The sequence below is a fragment of the Solanum stenotomum genome, chromosome 11 (assembly GCF_019186545.1).
Source record: "Solanum stenotomum isolate F172 chromosome 11, ASM1918654v1, whole genome shotgun sequence".
Lineage (NCBI taxonomy): Eukaryota > Viridiplantae > Streptophyta > Magnoliopsida > Solanales > Solanaceae > Solanum > Solanum stenotomum.
Window position 1 is genome coordinate 53,427,077 of NC_064292.1, and position 20,736 is coordinate 53,447,812.

Here is a 20,736-nt window from a genome sequence, read left to right on the forward strand (position 1 = left end):
ATTGTCCCAAAGGGAAACCCCACAAGAAAAAAAAAAGGGGGAATTGATGAGTTGTGTGCATGTGAGTTTACTTAGCATTTGTTCAAAAAGAAAAAGAAAAAACATATAAAAATTTCAACGAAAAAACAAAATATTTGAATTAAGTTCATTTGCTTGTTTTCAAGGTAGACATAAAATTGCAAAGCAAAGGCTGTCCATATGGCCACATCATTGGAAAAAAAAAATACTATTTTCGTCTCAATTTATGCATATCGTATTTTTCGAATTTTGTTATTTAAAATAAAATAATTAGCATAATTTTTCATATTTTTTAAATATTTTAAATTATTCATTATTGTGAATTATAATAGTACTCTTTAGATAATTTTCAAATATATAAATTTTATTTTAAAAAACTTAAAGATTTCATATTTGAATTCACAATTAAATTAAATTGTTTGACTACTCTCAAAATTTAAACTGTACTACATAAGTATAGAGATTATATGAAATATTCTTTAGGGTATAAAATTATTGTCATTTGATGTGATCTAGATTATATGAAATATTCTTTAGGGTATAAAATTATTATCATTTGATGTGAGATCATTTGTCACAAATTTCTAATTTAATTTGTTGTGTGTCATTACCTCCCGTCTATCATAAATATTTGAATAAGCTTGTTACGGAGAAAGATATATATAGTTAAAATGTATGATATCTTATCGTCTAGTTATTAATAGTTTGCATTTTCATAAGGAATTCAAATTTCACTGAATTTTCACATTAGAAATAATAGAATAATCGTTACACCATTTAAGTAGATCGTTATTTATGTTATAAGGAAATTTGCTACTTTAAGACTATTAGAATTATATACACAATTTTGAGTCATAATATTTAAAATAAATTCTCAATAAATACACCAAAAAAAGAAAAATATATATTTTGAGTTCACTGAAAAAGGGGTATGGGAAGAGGAGGATCTTCTTGTAGCTGATAAGATATCAAAAAGTATGGGACATATTAATTAGTGTTTCTGACTCTGCACAAAGTATATGTTTAAATCCCCCATAACATTTTTTCTTAAATATTATTTTTATTTATTTATATAATAATAAAAATAAAATACATCTTTCTATGATTTAATCATTATGTGTCCATCAACAAAAACTTTGAAAAAGCACCTTAGCTTCTTGGTTTTGCAGATATATAACATCTTCACTTTAACAAATCCATGCAAAGATAACAAGAAAATGATTGGTTCTCATCAAAATACTAAGCAATAGTAATTTAATCAATTAGTAGTTTGTCATATTTTTGTGGTAAAAAAGACAGCTCGATGCATTGAACATTTTATATTTATACAAGCATTAAATTGTAGATATTGATTTTATTGACTGAATATAGTTGTGATCGATGTGTTATATTTATCGTTGTTCGAAAGCGTCCCTTCAACTTTAATATATTGTTTCCATATCTTGGTATACAACAACAATAATAATAATATATCAAATGTAGTTCTATAAGTGGGTCAAAAAAATGTATAGGCAATTAACCTTATCTCTACCTTGTGAAAATATAAAGGTTATTTCTGATAAATACTCAACTCATGTAATATATGTAAAGGAAATACTATAATGAAAAAGTCATACCGAAAATAATGAGAAGAAAACATGACCAGCAACAATAACAAATAGTACGATAAATGAAGCAAAATACAATAAAAACAACAGATAATAAAATCGAAGACTAATTACATAATATGAGAGTAAGAAAAACAATACAATAAAAAAATTAAACACTACTTAATTACCTATCAACCTTCTGCCTTAATTAAACACCTTTTAATCACACTCTTATTTTCCTAATTAGAACAGTTCTTGAAGGCCTCCAAGAGAATAGCAATAGTCAATTTACACAATCAGCCAAAATTTTAAACTTGTTGATCATACTTTTCAACAAGTACCAAAAGTGACAAAAATTTAATACATTTTTTAAAAATTAAAAATTACTTTGTCTTTTCTCCCCCACATCCATTTTATTATTATTTTTTATATATAACATAAAGTAATGAATGCCATAGTACAATATTCTTGCTTCCCCATGTGAATTTGCTAATCTTGAAATTAATTAAGACCATAATTTATTAATAACCTATTCCATTAATAAAAATGTGCCATATTTAGTTATTTATTAGGACTATATATAATTTTAAATATGGAGTTTAATGCTTAAAATCAATATTATTGTACCAAATGCTGGCATAAATCTTTTGGTTGTTTGCTTCTCGATAATCATAATTAATTAAAACCCAAGAAAGTACTAGGCTAATTGATTTGAGACAGTCTAAATTAATTATATTCTAACACAATTAATATCAAGATCACAAATCTCATGATTAATTCCCCTTAAACACCTCATGTTGTATCTCTAAGTACCCTTGTTAATACTGACTAAAATTGGTCCCCATTAATTTGGGATTACTATTATTATACCATATATATCTTGTGATTTTATAGATGTAAATTGTCACTATTAGAGTAGATGGAATATTGATCAAGTAATAATTGTATTTACATTCATACTAAAAATCATAAAGTTATAGGTCTACTGAAGCTATCCACCTTGATCAATCAATCGAAATTTTGATCGAATACAAAATTATTGATGCTCGATCTATGCCTAGAGAAAAACCTTGAAATAATGTTCTTTTTTTGTGATCTTTCTGAATATATTTTGATATGAATTTAATAAAGAAAAAGAATTTCTTTATGAGTAGTACTCTAGGGCCTATATAACTTAATTTTTTCTCATGAACTTTTTTTGGTCAATGGATTAGTTCAATCCAAAACTTTAAAGCAATTTAAAACATGATTTAAAATTGATCAAATTAACCTAGATATATCTTAATACATGTTGCATGAATCACATGGATATTATTGGAATATTTATACATACAGTTTATTTCCAGAAGAAAGTGATAGATAGCCAAGTTTTGAGTTTAATTTTCAAAAGTGAAAGTGACTGTCACCAAAAAAGAAAAATAAAAGTAGCAATAAAATAAAGAACATATTTTTTCCATTTACTTTAGAAAGTAGGAAAAGAGAGTTATCTTTTTGTTTTTGGAGTAACTGATATGACCTATGATTAATTGTAATCCCTCCGATCCATCTTACTTGTTATATTTTTTTCACCTTTTTAAAGAAAAATATTAACTTGTTATGACTTTATTATCGTTTGATCGTTATTGAGGTTTTTGCTTCTGTTCAATACATGATGACTGAAGTCAACTTTGGTTGGTTAATTCGATCCGTTCATCGATGATCGACAACTATGATGATCCTAATGATGATCTTGTATGTATTTCATGAGTATCTCACCTGCAGATTTAGAAAAATCTGGCGAATTAACTTGAGTTACAAGTCTGGTTCTTGCTGCATAAGTGGAAACTAGCAAAAAGTTGATTACATCTTTATTTTTTAAGATTATTACTATTTTAGATAATTTATTTTTAATAAAGATGACAAATAGAATGAATTCACGAACTATAAAGAATCAAAAACTAGGAAAAAGGAAATCAGAAATAAATATAAAATTGAAAAGTAACAAATGGGGAAAATTTTTTTGATGAAAAAGTGGGCTTTTTAGAGGGTAGACCCCTTAATGGTAGGCAACTTTCCTTTCAATGCTTTATTTTTATTTTTTTTCCTATTTTGTGAGTGCTTGTCTAAAGGGCAAAAATAAAAACTTGGAAAAGTAAAAAAGAAAAGTAGAAAATTGATGAAGGCTTTGGATTTCACTCCTTTCATTTTACAATTATTGTTTTTATAAAAAATAATCTAAAGTAGTCATATAATTAATAGTTTTGAGTGTTGTACATTGTGCTTTAAAAGTAGTTGTATAATGAAGTCAAGTTCGCCATTAAGATATTCGTTAAGTTAATGTACTTAAAAGACTCGAAAGATCTAGTACTTGATGAGCTTACTCATGAGTGAATATATGAAAGTGCCTTAAGTCGAGTGTAGCAATGACATTTTTAAAGAGAACGAAGGCAACATATGAAAGAATGTGATCGATCTTTGAACAGGCTTAATGATTTGATGATGAACAACAAAACAAGTATATGAAACACAAATATATTATTTGAGATTAAAAAAATGATTGATTTGTGTCATATAGGGGTGTGCAAACTATGATTACCGACTTATCATACTGCACAAAACCAAAACCGTACTTAAAAATATTGAACCATAGCGAATAGTATGGCAATGATAGAGCATTTTAAAAAAGATTGAAGCTAATAATAATGAATGATCTTTGCTTTGCGGGAACAACAAAAACCACCATCTCGTTCTTTCCTTTCTTCGGTCCTACCTTCCCAGGATGGGAATGAGATGCAATAAGAGGCCAGTTCAACACTGACACTAAACTGCATCGAAAGATTGTATTCGCGTTAAAAAAAATCATATAATTGGTAAAAGTAATTTATCTAGAACCCAATAAGCAAAAAGAATTGTGGTCCAGTACCCCATAAACTAAAAATCCTTGCTCCACCACCAACAAATTTTATCGCGATATAATTGATGACAAATCAATACCTTTAATTAGAGCTTTTTGGGACAAATGCATCCTGTCCTGAATTGTTATTACACCAGAAAATTCCTGTTAGATATAGCAAGATCAATAGAATGTTCTTATGTAACGATTAACGGATCAAAATTGAAAGCAAAATCCTTCGTAAAAGTTAGGTGAACGTAGCCTTAAGCAAAAGAAATCTCGTTAGACCTAACATAGAAACTATTACCACGACTTGGATTGAAAAGAAGAACTTAGAAACGTAGTACTAGAAGGGGCTTCCCAATAAAAAAACTGAGTCTTGACAGTTCAAGTGAAAGTTTTTTAGACTAGTCCGACTAAGATGGTGAGGAAACTGACATCCAAGAGAGCTACTTAAGCTACCTATGCCTGTCTGGTTAGATCGTTGGGTCACTCTTTCTAAGAGACGGGAATGTAAGTAGAAAACATCCCCTGAGAAAGTCTCACGACCTGGTGGTTGGTGTAACAATAATGCCATTTTGTTAATATGCTACCGCCTGTTTACTAAGATCATCGTAGATTATTAATGCATGCATTGCTCGATCTTTTATCAGAAAACTACGTGCTCGAGCTCAAGGTTTCAAGTCACAGGGAACTTTTTAGCTGCATTCTTACACGAATATTCGATAAGAAGGAAGCCATGGAATTCACTTACTTATTTCAGTATTAGTAAAGGCCAAGAACCTTCCACCAACCAGCTCCAGCTACTGCCCATATGACAATATTCATAATAGCTATGATGATGCCCAATTTGAAAACATCGCGTAGTTCTACATAACCAGCTGCCAAAGAAGAGCAATCGAAAATAAGACCAGTTCGAATTCCTCAAATAAACGAAAAGGGAATTAAGTTTTCGAAATATTGAATACAGATAAACAAGAAAGAAGTTGAAATACTGATACCACTCTTGCTGCATTTTTCCCTTTAGTGGGACGAAAAAAATGACTTGAGAAGTTGCAGACATACACATTCAGAAAACAGAAACAATTTTTTTTTTTATTCCGCTTATTTTATGTCATTTTAAGCCTTAAGTAGTTGCTCCTTTCCGCAGTTCTGTTTTCTATCAAAGTCGATACATAAACCATTCAAGATGCACCGTTAACAAATTTGTAAGCTTATGTCAGAATCATTTTGCCCCGAAATTCTCATGCATATTGACAACAACAACAAACAACATAAATCCCACAAGTGAGGTCTGGGAAGGGTGGCGTGTACACAACCTTACTCCTACCTTATGAAGGTAGAAAGACTGTTTCTGGTAGACCTTGGCTCAAGAGCATGTAAGAAAGTAGGCGTGTAAAGCAATTGCAGTAGCGAACAAGCCAGGTTAAAAACAATGAAGAAGAGAACAGTAACAACAACAAATAATACGATCTCATCCATATAAGCAGTACTTTTCTCTCGAATCAATTAGAACAATATTCTGTCAAATAAAAGAGATATGGTTCGATTAAGTTACCTCCATAGTATACTGCAGCTTGACCACTGCTGTAATGTGTCAACCCGCCAAAAAGATTTGTGTTGTATCCTAAAGCCAATGCAGCAAAAAGACCGGGAACTTTTGCTGCTAAGCACATTGCGAGAAATGCTGAATACAATGCTGCAACATGACCAGTTTGACTAGCAAACAAGTAGTGGATGAAGAAATATGCTGCTTGAAGGATACAAAACGCCCCGAACCAATGTAGTGAAAGAGATTCGAGGTAGTTACCCACAGCATTTGACATCCAGGCGACAACTCCCAGAGTTGTTAACTGTGATGCCATGCCTATTAAAACCCCGAACCAAGCTAAGGTATCCCACGCGGATTTTTCACTCAAGCAATCATTCCAATCAAGTATTCCGAAAGTCAAAAGTAGCGCCAATCCCAGCATTGCTGTGATAACACTTGCTAGCCCAATAGCCTCTCTGTACAAAAATTAAAATAAAAGTTGTTGACATTATCAAGGATCGGCTATATAATGAAATAGACATATAGAAACAGGAAGATGCAACATCAGCAATATGTTCAAATGTCAAGACAAGGACTTGATTCAGGATTCGAGTTCTCAAGAAACGGTCCCCTCCTTCAATATCATGATTGGATCTATCAGATCATGAGAGGAATAGAAAATGTTCAACACATGACAACTATAATCCAAGAAAATGTTATTCGATCAAAAGGTAGATAGCATCAACAATAACAATAACAATTACGTCTCAATCCCAAGACCAAATTTATACAAAACCAGTTGGTAATCAAATTTTATGTTGAAGAACAAACCACATGTCACTCAGGTCATGAGCAGAGGGATATAATGAAGAGATATTAAGTATAAAATGGAAAACGAATCTAACCCGACCACAAAAACTAGTTCATAAGATGAAGGATATCCGACCTAAAAAAAGGACAATAGTCCATTTTCTCAACCAATGTGGAAACTTAACACTCCCTTCCCCCCTCCACACGCCCGGGACTGAACATCCAGTGAGTGGACAATATAACATAGGGATCCAACATTAGACAAACAAGGAATTAAGCAGCTTATTTGTAAAGAAAGTGGACTTTGTTTTCCAAAGGCGTTTACCGTGATATCACTTCTCCCTATTCGACAATTCACTCTCCCTCGACTTGTCCCCAACTCGAAAGTTAGCTCATAAACATCATCCAAAACCATATAAGAAGTTACAGTCCATTCTCTCAACCAACGTGGGAGAAACAGTACACAACCAAAAGAAATATTGAACACATCCAAAGCAACAACAACATATCCAGTATAACCCTACAAGTGGGGTCTGGGGAGGGTGTTATGTACACGTACTTTACCTTACCCTAAAAGACTGTTTCTGAAAGACCCTCGATTCATATAAAGCAAATAATGAAAAACATAACAGTAACAATAGCAAATAATACGATAACCAAAGCAAAAGAAAACAACAGGATTTTTTTGAACATACCCTGCAATCCATAATCCAACTGTTACAAGCATCACAATCGTCATCACCCATTCATCGCTTTTCATTGGCCCCATCTGTTGCAGTCTCCTTCTAGCCATTAATGGAGCATCTGGTGTATCCTTCATTTCTGGAGGAAAAATCTTGTATAGTACAACTGGGGTAACTAAAAGCGATATAACTGCTGGTATACACGAAGCCTTGAGCCAAGTCAGCCATTTACTTGATACTTGTACACCTAATCCCTCAGCTAATTTCACACACAACAGATTTTGTGCAGCAGCTGTTAGGAACAGGGCACTTGAACTACTAGAACACTGTAAAATGCATCACAAAATAAATTTGCATTAGTCAAGTTAGCTTTCATGTGATCAACGAGGTCACAGGTTCAAGCTGTGGAAACAACATCTTACAGAAATGCAAGGTAAGGCAGCGTAAGTGGTCCAACCCTTTCTCAAACCCCACACATAGTAGGAGCTTATTGCACCGGACAATCTTTTCTTTGACTTGTTATAACATGTTAAATACTTGTGCTATTCCAAATTGCTAACAACATTGATGTAGTTTTTTTTGGTTTCCCACCCGGTGACTAAATCCGGATTGCGCTCTGCCGTGCCCATTCGGGGGTGGTGCTCCCAACAAGATTTTCTCCATACCTAGGGCTCGAACTCGAGACCTCTAGTTAAGGGTGAAGCACTCTCACCAGTGCACCACAACCCATATTGATAGTCCATTCAGTAGTTATCACAACTATATATAGTAAATGAATAAATTAAACAAGCTAGTATCATGATCATGTATTTTTTCAGCGAGCTGGTTCAACAAAATGTTCTATAGCACAAATTTCCCACTGATTCGCGGTGAAAAAAAAAAACTTTTATTTCTAATAGTGATAAAAGGACTACTTGTAATCATAAAATAAGATAGATTACAAAGTATAACATGTTAAAGGTGATTGGATGACATTATACTGACGATATATATAACTTAAAACTTGTAAAAAATGAATGCTAACCTGCAATTGAGATTGAATAAGATAGGCTCCAAGCTTCCTAGAAGAATCATTTTTTGGGTGACTATCAGCTGTAACAGCCAATGATTTAATTATAGGCAAAAAAATGCCACCAGCTCTTGCAGTAGTACTTGGAATTGCTGGAGAAATGGCTGCTTCACTTAACGCAAGCCCATAAGATAGGCCCAATGTATTTTTCCCAAGCCAACTTACAAAACATAAGGCAATTCTATCACCAAGCCCAGTTTTAATAAATCCTCTTGAGAAAAAAAATGATACAACAATTAACCAAATGACTTCATTAGTGAAAGCAGCAAACGCCGCGGCGAATGTTAAGGTTTTTGTGACGACAGTAACTGTGAGACAAAGAAAAGCCCATGCACCTACTGGTAACGGGCCTAAAACAAGGCCCGAGATAGTTGCAAGGAAAATGGCTAAGAGTTGCCACGCGTTTGTAGTGACTTTATGGGGTTTTGGGACCGCGAAACGAAAAATCAGGCCAATTGCTATCGATATAGCTAGTGGGATTAGCTTTGCACCTTTCCATGGGGGAAGGCGACGAGGACGAGAAGGAGGAGGAGGAGAGTGGTTAGGGGAGGAGGGTGGAGAATTGTGGGTAGGAAGGGGAGACTTCGGAGTTGACATCAAGTTATTAACCACCTGTTATCATAAAAGACGAATTCAAAATTTTATTTAGTATATAGTTTGAAAAAAATATTACATGTAGCATGTATGATGATAGCAAAATTGATTCTATAATCTCCCTATAACACCTAGAAAAACAATAAAGTGAAGAATTTAACAATTCATGCATATAACACAAAAACAATTGTTATCATGCGCGATATATGATCGAATTTTCTTACCTTGATTCACCTTTTGAACGAAAAAACGCCTTTTATTTTGTGAAAATCTTACTATCGAATGATTCACTTTCAAGTTCTCATCTTCAATAATGGCTATTGGCAAGTGGTGGGAGGAAGAAATTTTGAGATATAAATGGAAAAAAAGGGAGAAGTGGAGGGAATAGAAAGTGGAGACAATTATATCTTTTTGAATTTGAATTTGTTTAATGAATTTCCTTTTTAAGTTTATATGCTTTTAATAATAATTTAAGTCACTTTTATCAAGAAAAAAAAAGGTAATTGGATATTTTTGGTTGAAAAAGGACAATAAATGACAAAATATATGGACATATATGATATGTTGGTATTATATACCCGTGATAGACTTTTTATTCTCTGACTTTTACATGTCTCGTCTATTTTATTAATTTTTACTCCATTATTTTAATTTACATGTCTTAATTTAATTGAACATGATATTTAAGATATAAAGAAAGAATTTTAAAATTTATAATCTTAATTTAAAAATGTGTATAGTCCTTGAATTTTATGATCATAAACTTATCATGTAAATTATTGAAATGTCACGATTTAAGGGGAGAATCTCAAAGCAAAGTTTGACAGCAACCTTAAACAAATCGGGTAGAGTTTTTCCTATTTTTTGGGTTTATCCAATATTTCTCAAGTAAGTGATAAACCCTTTCATTCAAATCACGAATATGTGACATTATCAAATGACATAGAACAATACAATCTATTCAGACATTACGATACATTATAAAACAATACGTAACAATCAAAAGAACTCATGGTTGCTATATGAATAAAATACCTTGAAATTTAAGTTTGCTTTGAGTGGCTCTATTTGTGTTATACCCAGGCTATCTCCACGTTTTGAGTTTTATTGTAGGGTTTTAGCCATTGTTCTTCTTCTTTCTATATTATTAATTAAAATACTGCTAATTATTATAATAGGGTATTACATAGAATTATAAAAATACAACTTCTTAAATACATAAAAATACATTATTATCGGCCCCAACAATAGTAGATCCAAATCCAGACCCTTTTTTTGTGCTGCATCTACTGACATTGTCAAGGGATCTATTATTTAGTATTTTACTTGTTTGCAATTAACATATAAATAGATTATTATAGATAGAGACGATGATGCGTCATCTTTCTATGATTAATATTGATATCTAAAAATACATTATTCGGGATAGATTAAAACAAATATGGATTAAATTTATGTTTCGTATAGGAAGTTAGGAATCAAACATGGATAATAAGATTAACCTAATCAAATTGAAACAATATAGAAAAGATTAGCATGGCTCATGTATAAAAATAATATAATTTACACTCACATATTGAATGCTTATTTGAATTTCTTGATAGATTATAGTGATAAGGTATTTCGTCTTTAATTAGAAATCTACTATTCGGACCTCATTAATAAGGAATAGTTTTTTCTCAAGAGATAAAAAGAAAATATTTGGACACAAACTTTCACACCAAAGATTTTGTCTATTTATGATTTGAAATTTCATTTCAAAAGGCAATGATTTTCAAGTCATTTTCAACTAAGGATAAGGTCAAGAGCATTTCACTATGTAAATGGACACCACCACTACTCCTGCTTTATGTCTTATGCTGATGATACATGGTCGTTTAGTAGCTATGGATATGAGTTATGTCGATAGTAAATTGCGTATAAATAAATTATTCATTTATTAAATTAATAATATTGTTTGAATTGTAATTTAGAAATTCATATAACTAGTGTCTAATACACATATAAGTTATAACAAAATTTATGTATTATATTATATGTAAGGTATTAAATAGAATAACTAATAGTATATAAATAATTAAATCTTACCTAAAATAATATTTTCTTGATAACTATTTTTTATATTATTAATACGTACGTAGCTGTAATCAACTGTCAAATGTCCCTAACAATAACATCAAACACAATATGAGTAACTTTTTTGAGGAAAAAGTTTCTCAAAAATCTAAGTCCAAATCCAGACTCTTTTTTGTGCTGCACCCACTAACATTATCAAAGAATCTAGTTTTTAGTACAATTATTACAATCCCACTTTTACTTGATTGCAATTAACCTATATACAGATATATATAGATTATAAATAAAAGAATGTGATGTGTCATTTTTTTTATGATTAATATTGATATCTAATTTTTTGTTTAAATAACTGTAGAGGTTGAATGGTGTTGAAGACAATATTGTGAATGGTGAATAAAGCAAATTTAGGATTTAAAATTTCAAATGTCACGCAACTTCAAACAATAATATATATATATATATATATATATATATATATATATAACATAAGTTCTAAGCATAACGTATATGTAACTTGAGTTTTAACCATTAGCTGAGATTCATTGTTCATTTGGATGACATGATTAAAATTTACACATTTTCTTATACATATACATATATAAATATATATTGAATTTCAATCAAAACGTTCAAATATTGTAACATTCGCTCCAGTTTACATAAATTCGCATGTAGTGGTGGGATAAAACAGGCTAGCCAGCCATCATGGTTGGTGGCTAACCTATGACCATATAGTTGGGCGTTGAAAATAGTATTTGAGTTATAATTTAAAAATTCACATAACTAGTACATATACTCATAATTCAATAATGAATATATTCATATAGTATTATTTTGTGGATAGGTGCAATCGTAACTATCCATATATAACTTTAACCGACTACCAAGTACCCTAAAATTCCAACATCTTAAAAAAAGCATCCTAATCTAACGGTTCATATTCAAAGTCCTCATGATCCCCAAACAGTGGCCTTTAACAGCTCCATTGAGCATCTTCTCGTAGCTGCTTTTTTTATCCAGAACAACTCTTTAAGCCTTCTTCAATTTCATCAAAGATTACAACTCTATACTCAAATTGGGTCAGCATAATAATGGCTTCAATTCAAAATTCAATGGTTTTTTCTCATTTGAGGTGAGTTTTCTTGAGCACCCTTTTCTTTTTATTGCTTGAAAATAGCAAAGATCACTAGAAATTTGGTTAATTTTTGCCATTTTCTTTGACCCCATTTCATTTTAGTTCTAAGAATCTTGTAAAGTTTGTTCCTTTTTAGGTTGTGTGTAGTGGATTCTAGGAGCATCTTAGACCTAGATATTGTAAGTGTTTTCTTTTTTTTGTTTGTGTGTGTGTGTGTGAATTTGCTTGCTTTGGATAGTGTGCTTTTGTAGAAAATTGTGATTAAAAAAGTTGGAATCTTTTGGGGTGTGAGTTTAAGATTTAGGGAAATACTTCTTCCGTCCCAGTTTAAGTGTCACTTAGCTCTTTTCACGCCCATTAAGAAAAACAATGTTTAGTGTAGTGCTTATGTAGAAAATTGTGATTAAATAAGTTGGAATCTTTTGGGGTGTGAGTACAAGATTAGCGAAATACTCCCTCCGTCCCATTTTAAGTGTCACTTTAGCTCTTTTCACGCTCATTAAGAAAAACAATGTTCAGTGTAGTGGTTATGTAGAAAATTGTGATTAAAAAAGTTGGAGTCTTTTGGGGTGTGAGTACAAGATTGGCGACATACTCCCTCCGTCCCATTTTAAGTGTCACTTTAGCTCTTTTCACACCCATTAAGAAAAACAATGTTTAGTACAGTGCTTATGTAGAAAATTGTGATTAAAAAAGTTGGAGTCTTTTGGGGTGTGAGTATAAGATTAGCGAAATACTCCCTCCGTCTCATTTTAAGTGTCACTTTAGCTCTTTTCACGCCCATTTAGAAAAACAATGTATAGAGTAGTGTGAAAAAGAACTATTCTTTAATGTTAAGGGTATAGTTGGAAATAATTAACTACTTTAGTCTGGAATTCCTAAAGTAACAATTCTTTTGAGCTAAAGCGACAGTTAAAATGGGACGGAGGGAGTACATATTTAGATGGTACTAATACATTCAGTTTAAGAAACCAAGGCAGACAAATTCTGTATGCTATTGAATAAAATAAGATGATAGGATTTATTTGTTTATTGAAGGAGACAGGGTTTGAATGTAATATAGCAGGAATTCCACATTACAGAGAATTTACAGCTATAGTCCTGTAAGTATTCTCTGAGCTGTTGTTGATGCACATTATAAATGAAAATCTTGTTTTTATATTGTTTTGTTAATGTTATCAAAGCAATATTTGTAGATAAGCTTCGAAGGTCTCTTGGGGTTTAAGCGCAAAGTGTAGTTAAAAGCGCCTTAGTGTAGAAAGGCGCAAACGTATAATGTGTGTGTGTATACACATATAAGCTGTCATACTTGATTATTGCCTTGGATCTTACACTAAAGCGCTTAAGCTAAGCAAAGTGCCAATCCCATGTTGTACAGAGCTTCAGGGCTTAAGCGCACATTTGAGAATGTTGGTTTTTGTATGTCTCACTATCTTGAGCTTTCTTAAATTAATTTTCTTTTACAATGAAAAAAAGAGTACTGTTGGAGCTAAAATATTTAGAAACCCTTGAATGAACATAACTATATCACTGAAGACAAAATTATCTCATCAGAAATCCCAAACTTGCATTCTGTGAATGATCATTGCAACTTTTAGCTCCAATAGTTTTTCCCGTTACCCTTGTGCGCACCCAAAGGGTAGCGGCTGCGTGTTCTCTTGTCATAATAAAAATTGCTTTCCCGTTACATTGCGTTATGCGGTGCTTATATGGAAATTGTTGTTTTTACTTGATGAATGGAGAAAAGTAATAGTTTCATAAGTTGCTCTGGAATGTGTAGACTTGACTAGCCGATTATGAGCATATATTGGTATGGATGAAGTTACACGAATGGGTGTTTCTTCCTAGAAGTTGAATATTTCAGCTCATATAACAAGTCAAGCATTTTACTTCTTTTGCTTGCCATCTAATATAAGGCTTCACGCATAATTGTTTTTCATGTTCTCTTTCTTATTAGATCTGACCATGGTATGTATTTCGTCAATCAAACAACGACAAACTATAAATCAGATTTGTCCTCGCTAAGGTTTGCTAGAAAGTTTCCCTTCAGCTTCAAAAGTGGTAAAGGAATACTACGGGCTACATTATTATCAGGAGAAGATGATGTCTGGTCTTGTTTTAGCAACCAAGGTGCAGAAAATGGTTCTTTTGTCAATAATGGAGTCCAAAAAACTACAATTCAGCAACAACCTGACGAAATAGCTTTTGGAGCACCCGCTGCTGTAATAGCTCCAAACAGAAGTGGGTTTCTCTCTGGTGTTGATGAATTTGACTTGGATCATGTCGTTGAAGGATTCTCTTCTATTCCAGAGGCTATTGAGGACATTCGTCAGGGCAAGGTTTGTTTTCTCCCAAGACATGGACTTTTTTTGTTTTGTACATTTTCTAAAGTTTCGTACACGTCGAAACTTGTACATGCATTTCTCTTAGTAATTTGGGAAAAGACTTGCAGATGGTAATTGTTGTAGATGATGAAGACAGAGAAAATGAGGGTGATTTAATAATGGCAGCACAATTGGTGACAGCTGAAGCAATGGCCTTCATTGTAAAACATGGAACTGGAATTGTGTGCGTAAGTATGAAAGGTGAAGATCTAGACAGGCTTCAACTTCCACTAATGGTGCCGCCAAAGGAAAATGAGGAGAAACTCTCTACTGCTTTCACTGTTTCTGTGGTATGTCCGCTACTTTTTCTTTTTACTTCTAGACTATGTCGCTTGAACTCTTCAGAAACGTAACAGTGCGTGTCTGATCCTCCAAAAGTAGTGCATTTTTGGACGATCCGTCAAGGGTATGGCAACAATTTTGGAGAGTCCGAGCAATTTAGCTTCTAGAAGCTGCTATTCGGCTTGAGATTTTTTTTTCTTACTGTAGATCATGATTAGATTCCTCAAGACAAATCTTTTATTAAGAATAAGATGCGGATTGTGTGAGGGTAATGTTCATTAGGATCTATGGTTGCCCTTGAGCTGGTCCAAAAACAATTCTTGTCATATATCCATATTGGATCCATAATACTGAAAATCATCGATAGATTTGTTGAGTATATTTGTGATCCGAACAGAGTATAGAGAAAATCTGTTCTTTTAATGTTTGCTTAAGTGCCCAATGCCAACACTCATCTGAGCTAAGTCTTGTGCACTAAACTTTTCTTCAATATGTCAAATAGGTATGGAACTGGATCAGGGGCTCACAGTTTGTGCATAAGCATTTTAAGAGATTTTCTCAATCTATTGTTCATAGTCCTTGAAATAATGATCGAGAGCAGTTGTTTTTCCAGTCATATCACTTTGCTTTTGAGGCGTGAATAATCTTTTGATGACTTGTCATGACTGCAATTTGTAATTTGGTTGGAATTGCTCCGTGTTAAGAAGTCAAAAGCATATACTATTAGGGGCATGTTGCTCTGACAGTTGTTTAGTGCCCACAACTCAAATATTCTCAGCCATTGACACCAATTAGTTGGATCTGATAGGATGCAAAATATGGTACCACAACAGGTGTATCTGCACATGATAGGGCAAAAACAGTTTTGGCTCTAGCATCTGCTGATTCAAAACCCGAGGATTTCAACCGACCTGGACACATTTTCCCACTCAAGTATAGAGAAGGAGGGGTGCTAAAAAGAGCTGGCCATACTGAAGCTTCTGTTGATCTTGCTGTATTGGCTGGGCTGGACCCTGTTGCTGTTCTTTGTGAAATTGTGGATGATGATGGTTCCATGGCCAGGTTGCCGAGGCTTCGTCAATTTGCTGAGGCTGAGAACTTAAAGATTGTATCCATTGCCGATTTAATCAGGTAACGACTTGGATAAATGTATAATAGCATTAACAGCTTTCACAATTCTAATACTAATAATACTGCGCTTGTTAAAAAATAAAAGAAAGCTAATAATCCTGGATAACATCCTTCTAACATGTCAAAGAAGAAATTGATGAATTTTTTAGATGCTGCTGATTTAGAGAAATTGATGCATTTCAAAAAAGTTAATTCAAATGAGATTGTACTCATGAAAGCAACCTAAAATCCTTATGATTAGTATTCTGGTTATTAACATATCAGCTCGTCCAAGCAACCCCCAACCATCAAAGTAAAAGTGAAAAGAAAACCTCCGTCAAGGAAGAATGACGCAATTTGGCTTTCAAAGTTAATTCTGGACATCAGTTTATTGGTTTGTTTCCCCGAAAAAAACTTCATACACTCAGAAACTGCATAAGGAGAATATTCAGGGATTTTGCTTAAAAAGAAGTTATTTAAAAACTTGTTAAGAAAATCGTACTTTAAGAAAAAGTGGTATATATCCAAGTAGTGATCATCTAATAGTTGTAGATTTGACTGACGGTACTGTGTTATAAAATGGGACTAGGGGGTACCTATTATTGCAAGTTGAAATCCCTTTAGCAAGATAGAAAATGGATAACTCTCACTTGCTCCTTTAGTATGAAAGACACAATTTTCCTTATTGCTTGGTGTTTGGTTATGCCAATTCTTTAGTACTAGGAAGATTCCGAGTGGATGAGAATTGATCTAATTGTCATTTCCCTTTGGAGAATAAAATAAAATAAAATGTGTCTTTCTAATGTCAGGATTGGCTTATCCTCAATTGCATGATTCTGAATCTTTGATTTATATTATGAGTTGACAATATTCATTCAGCATAGACGTCAACATGAGCAAGGAGAAACATGGTTGAAAGGGCAATATGATGATTTATGAGTTAGGCAAATTGAATAGGCTTTATAGGTCATGCATAAACTGGACAAGTCTAAACCTTTCCAGTTTCCTGAAGTGTAGTTGTTCTTAAGATAGCGAGACTAACCACTTGTTCACGAATATCTACTTTAAGAGAGTACTTTGTAAAGCCAACTATTACTTATTTATGTCCTGACTAGTCTTGCGTCAAATGAGAAGAAGTATGACTTCTGTATCCTTTGGCAGGTATAGAAGGAAAAGAGAGAAACTGGTAGATCTCGCTGCTGCTGCACCTATACCAACAACGTGGGGGCCTTTTAAAGCCTACTGTTTTAAGTCTGTTTTGGATGGAATTGAACATATTGCCATGGTCAAAGTAAGCAAAGTTGTGATTAGAGGACTGAATAAATTTGCTTCTTTCATATTCTATGTGGATATCTCTCTCTTTAGATGATGGTTACCCTTAACTCAAAAAAAATATCTCTCTTTAGATGATCTTGTAGTTCTGACCATAATCACTAACTTTTTATATAATTCCGTCTACTCCATTTCTTTAACTAATCTTGAAAAAAATTGTAATACTGTGAATACATGATTTGTTTAAATAGGGAGTATCCTTCTGATTATTCTTTGACAATCATGACAAGGTTCAATTTTAATAGGGTGATATCGGAGATGGGAAAGATGTTCTTGTCAGAGTGCACTCGGAATGTCTCACCGGTGACATATTTGGGTCAGCCCGATGTGACTGTGGTAAGCAGTTAGCGCTTGCAATGAACCAAATTGAACAAGCTGGAAGGGGTGTGTTAGTATATCTCCGTGGGCATGAAGGAAGGGGAATAGGTTTGGGACATAAACTTCGTGCTTACATCCTGCAAGATGATGGGCATGATACAGTTGAAGCTAATGAAGAGCTGGGATTACCTGTTGATTCACGCGAGTATGGTATTGGCGCACAGGTATTGTCTGCAAAGAAAGTTATCATTTTTCTTGATTATAAAACTAAATTTTAACATCTTTATCGGTCCTCCTTGATCTTACTGTTTCTTTTACAAGGTTGATCATATATTTGCTTTTGTTATTTGTTACCATCTGTTATTTATTATGTATAAGTTATCGCACTATTTTGTTGATGTTGTTGTTCCTTGCATGTATGCTTGACACTGCTTTTCTATTAGTTGTCATGTTTTCTTCACTGCCGTTTTATCTTTTCATTACTACTTTGATTTTTTTACTTGAGCCGAGGGTCTTTCATAAACAGCCTCTTCGACTTCACTTTGTGGGATTTCAGCCAGTCAGTAATTTTTTGAATAATAGCAGCCGGTTGAGATATTAGATTTCACTGGGTATGTTGTTGTTGATCATATATATATATACAGAGAGTGTGAGGGAGAAATGCAATTGCCAGTATAGTCCTTTATATATCTATAGTAAATTTGTCGATTGGGTCCCTGAGTTAGTAGTTTGTACATATTTTGTTCCTTCAACTTTAAATCATTCTGAAAAGTGTGGTCTAGTAGTGAAACATTTGCGATTTTCTTGAGTTACATTCTAATGGCAGCTTCCCTTTACCTTCACACGGACATTTCTTCTCGTTTTCTGTTTATGTTTTTCTATTAACTTCAATGATTGAACATTAACCTGTTGATTGGATTTCAGATACTACGAGATTTGGGTGTTCGTACAATGAAACTGATGACAAACAACCCCGCGAAGTATGTTGGGCTCAAAGGATATGGTCTGGCAATTTCAGGTAGAGTTCCCCTGTTGGCTCCTATAACTAGAGAAAATAAGAGGTACCTAGAGACCAAACGCGTGAAATTGGGGCACATATATGACTCCAACGACGATGCCAATGGCCACGTTAATAGTTCTGAAGTTAGTAGAACGAGCCAGGATGAAATACATGACAACACTGACTGAAAATCGTCTAAACAACCGCAGTGAAGAAAACTGATTCAAGCATTTTCTGGTAGCCTGTTCCAAACATTTTTTTAGCTCTGTTGGTTAAATGTACTTTTTTTCTTGTTCTTTTGCTCATGTAGAAGAGTTCAAAGGGGAAGTGATTACAAAAGTTTTGAAGAAATATTTGTGTTGTAGGTGAAGTTGATCTCAACTAGTTTGGGATTGAGACGTAGTTAATTGAATAAAACTCTTTACACGTAATGAAAAGAGGTATCGAATTGAATAGCAACCGCTCTGTAAAATTTATTTTTAAGTTTTGATGACACATTTTTATCACACAAGACATTGGATGTGAGACTCTATTGTGGTGGTGATTGTATAGTTGGTAGTTCTTGCGATTTGAGTTTTCTGTTACCGGCATTGACACCTTGTCAACACTGTTGGTTGGCTATCTGAATTTTCACCATATTGGTGAGGGCTCGATTCCCTGTCTAGTAATTCTCTCCCCCTATTAACTCACATGTTACAAGTACACAAATTATTAAGTTAAGACTACAAGATCCAAAAATCTCTTGGCGATTGTATCGTTGGTAGTTCTTGCGATTGAGTTTTCCATCGTTGGTGTTGACACCTCATCAACTTGATTGATTATTTGAATTTTCATCATGTTGGTGACTGGTGAGAGCTCGACTCCCCATCTTGCAATCCTTTCACTTTACCTCCTAGTACACAAACCTTTAAATTAAGACTACAAGACCCGGAAATCTATTAATTTATATATACATATATATTTCATGATCTATCAAATAATTAGGACACTTAAATTGGGACAAAAAAGTATTAAAAAATTAATTAAATTAATAGTCATTGAAAAGTACTTTTATTGGTTTATCATACTTATTTAAAGACTCAAGTTAAACATATTTAAAGACTGACTTAGTCAGTTGATTGATAGTTTTTTTTGGTCAATGAAATCTTTGTTATATTAATTTTACAGAATATTAATTCTGCGGATGTTATTTTTCTTACAAAAAGACACGTGGTTTCTTATTCGTACCATTCATAAACTTTAAATTGTGAATATGAATAAAGACATTTTTTCAATTTCGACATCGAATTTTTAAAATTCTTCTGCATATTTACTTATATAAACAATTATCAAGTTTCTGCTCTTTTTTTTTTACAATTTATTTGGAAAAAAAATACTATATTATTTTGAACATAGGATAATAATAAGTAATATATTGTGTGATATTATCTTATTGGGCACGAAATTTAAAAAAAAATTATGATCTAAACTATGTCATAGCATTGTGATTATAAAGTATTTTTAATATAAGAATATATTTTTTAAAAAAAGAAAAGTATGTCAGGATACCATACCTTTTAATGATTAATTACTTGAATTATTATGGGATTCTATTCACCTATAATTTTTTTTGTACGGCATATGGTATTTAATTTTAAAAATATTTTAACTTTAGTCACTTTCCGAATATTTTAAACTCACATCACAAATTCATTTTTGCAAAAAAAATTCCCATAATTCTACTAAGCTATTAGAAGACATCTAACGTCTATACAATTTTCGATAGTATTTAACTTTTTTTTTATTAGATTAAATCGTGATCTAAAATATCGATAAATTATAAATACAAAAATACTGTAATACAGTAATATTAAAGAATTATTTCAAAGAGATGGTACACAAAGTATTCTGCATTTTAGAAAAGGATCGCATCTCAAATGCTATAAACAATCTA

The 20,736-nt window shown here is 32.7% G+C and overlaps 3 protein-coding genes across 7 annotated transcripts in view; 1 reads left to right on the top strand and 2 right to left on the bottom strand.

Annotated features, from left to right (window-relative positions):
* The window catches only part of LOC125845221 (histone H3.3), a 202,057-nt gene that overhangs the window by 66,588 nt on the left and 114,733 nt on the right, over positions 1–20,736 (bottom strand). The window lies entirely within an intron of this gene.
* On the bottom strand, positions 4,132–9,570 carry LOC125845198 (dicarboxylate transporter 2.1, chloroplastic-like). Of its 4 annotated transcripts, none has more exons than XR_007444244.1 (7): positions 9,391–9,570; positions 8,528–9,184; positions 7,516–7,829; positions 6,038–6,486; positions 5,234–5,360; positions 4,510–4,617; positions 4,132–4,411 (listed from the first exon to the last, which is right to left on the bottom strand). XR_007444244.1 is itself a non-coding variant. In XM_049524652.1 (7 exons), the coding sequence occupies exons 2-5, from the start codon at positions 9,167–9,169 to the stop codon at positions 5,245–5,247; spliced, it is 1,521 nt and encodes a 506-aa protein (XP_049380609.1). In that variant the 5' UTR covers positions 9,170–9,184; positions 9,391–9,570; the 3' UTR covers positions 4,132–4,411; positions 4,581–4,617; positions 5,234–5,244. The 4 variants fall into 4 exon arrangements, 1 of the variants encoding a protein (XP_049380609.1); XR_007444242.1 differs by having other exon boundaries at positions 4,581–4,644; XR_007444243.1 differs by having other exon boundaries at positions 4,510–4,644.
* LOC125845193 (bifunctional riboflavin biosynthesis protein RIBA 1, chloroplastic-like) lies at positions 12,232–19,184 on the top strand. 2 transcript variants are annotated; one of them, XM_049524640.1, is made up of 7 exons: positions 12,232–12,374; positions 14,335–14,716; positions 14,830–15,051; positions 15,852–16,174; positions 17,315–17,444; positions 17,731–18,027; positions 18,728–19,184. In XM_049524640.1, the coding sequence occupies exons 1-7, from the start codon at positions 12,334–12,336 to the stop codon at positions 18,989–18,991; spliced, it is 1,659 nt and encodes a 552-aa protein (XP_049380597.1). In that variant the 5' UTR covers positions 12,232–12,333; the 3' UTR covers positions 18,992–19,184. The 2 variants fall into 2 exon arrangements, with proteins under 2 accessions (XP_049380597.1, XP_049380598.1); XM_049524641.1 differs by lacking the exon at positions 12,232–12,374 and adding an exon at positions 13,466–13,480.

What these genes read in the sequence shown, in the direction of transcription:
- LOC125845193 (XM_049524640.1), top strand. Translation starts at nt 12,334, where the DNA reads ATGGCTTCAATTCAAAATTCAATGGTTTTTTCTCATTTGAG. An exon ending in ATGGTTTTTTCTCATTTGAG is followed by an intron (nt 12,375 to 14,334) that starts GTGAGTTTTCTT and finishes CTTTCTTATTAG; the next exon opens with ATCTGACCATGGTATGTATT. An exon ending in AGTATGGTATTGGCGCACAG is followed by an intron (nt 18,028 to 18,727) that starts GTATTGTCTGCA and finishes ATTGGATTTCAG; the next exon opens with ATACTACGAGATTTGGGTGT.
- LOC125845198 (XM_049524652.1), bottom strand. Translation starts at nt 9,169, where the DNA reads ATGTCAACTCCGAAGTCTCCCCTTCCTACCCACAATTCTCCACCCTCC. An exon ending in GTTGGATTATGGATTGCAGG is followed by an intron (nt 6,487 to 7,515) that starts GTATGTTCAAAA and finishes ATTTTTGTACAG; the next exon opens with AGAGGCTATTGGGCTAGCAA. An exon ending in AGCTGCAGTATACTATGGAG is followed by an intron (nt 5,361 to 6,037) that starts GTAACTTAATCG and finishes CTTCTTTGGCAG; the next exon opens with CTGGTTATGTAGAACTACGC.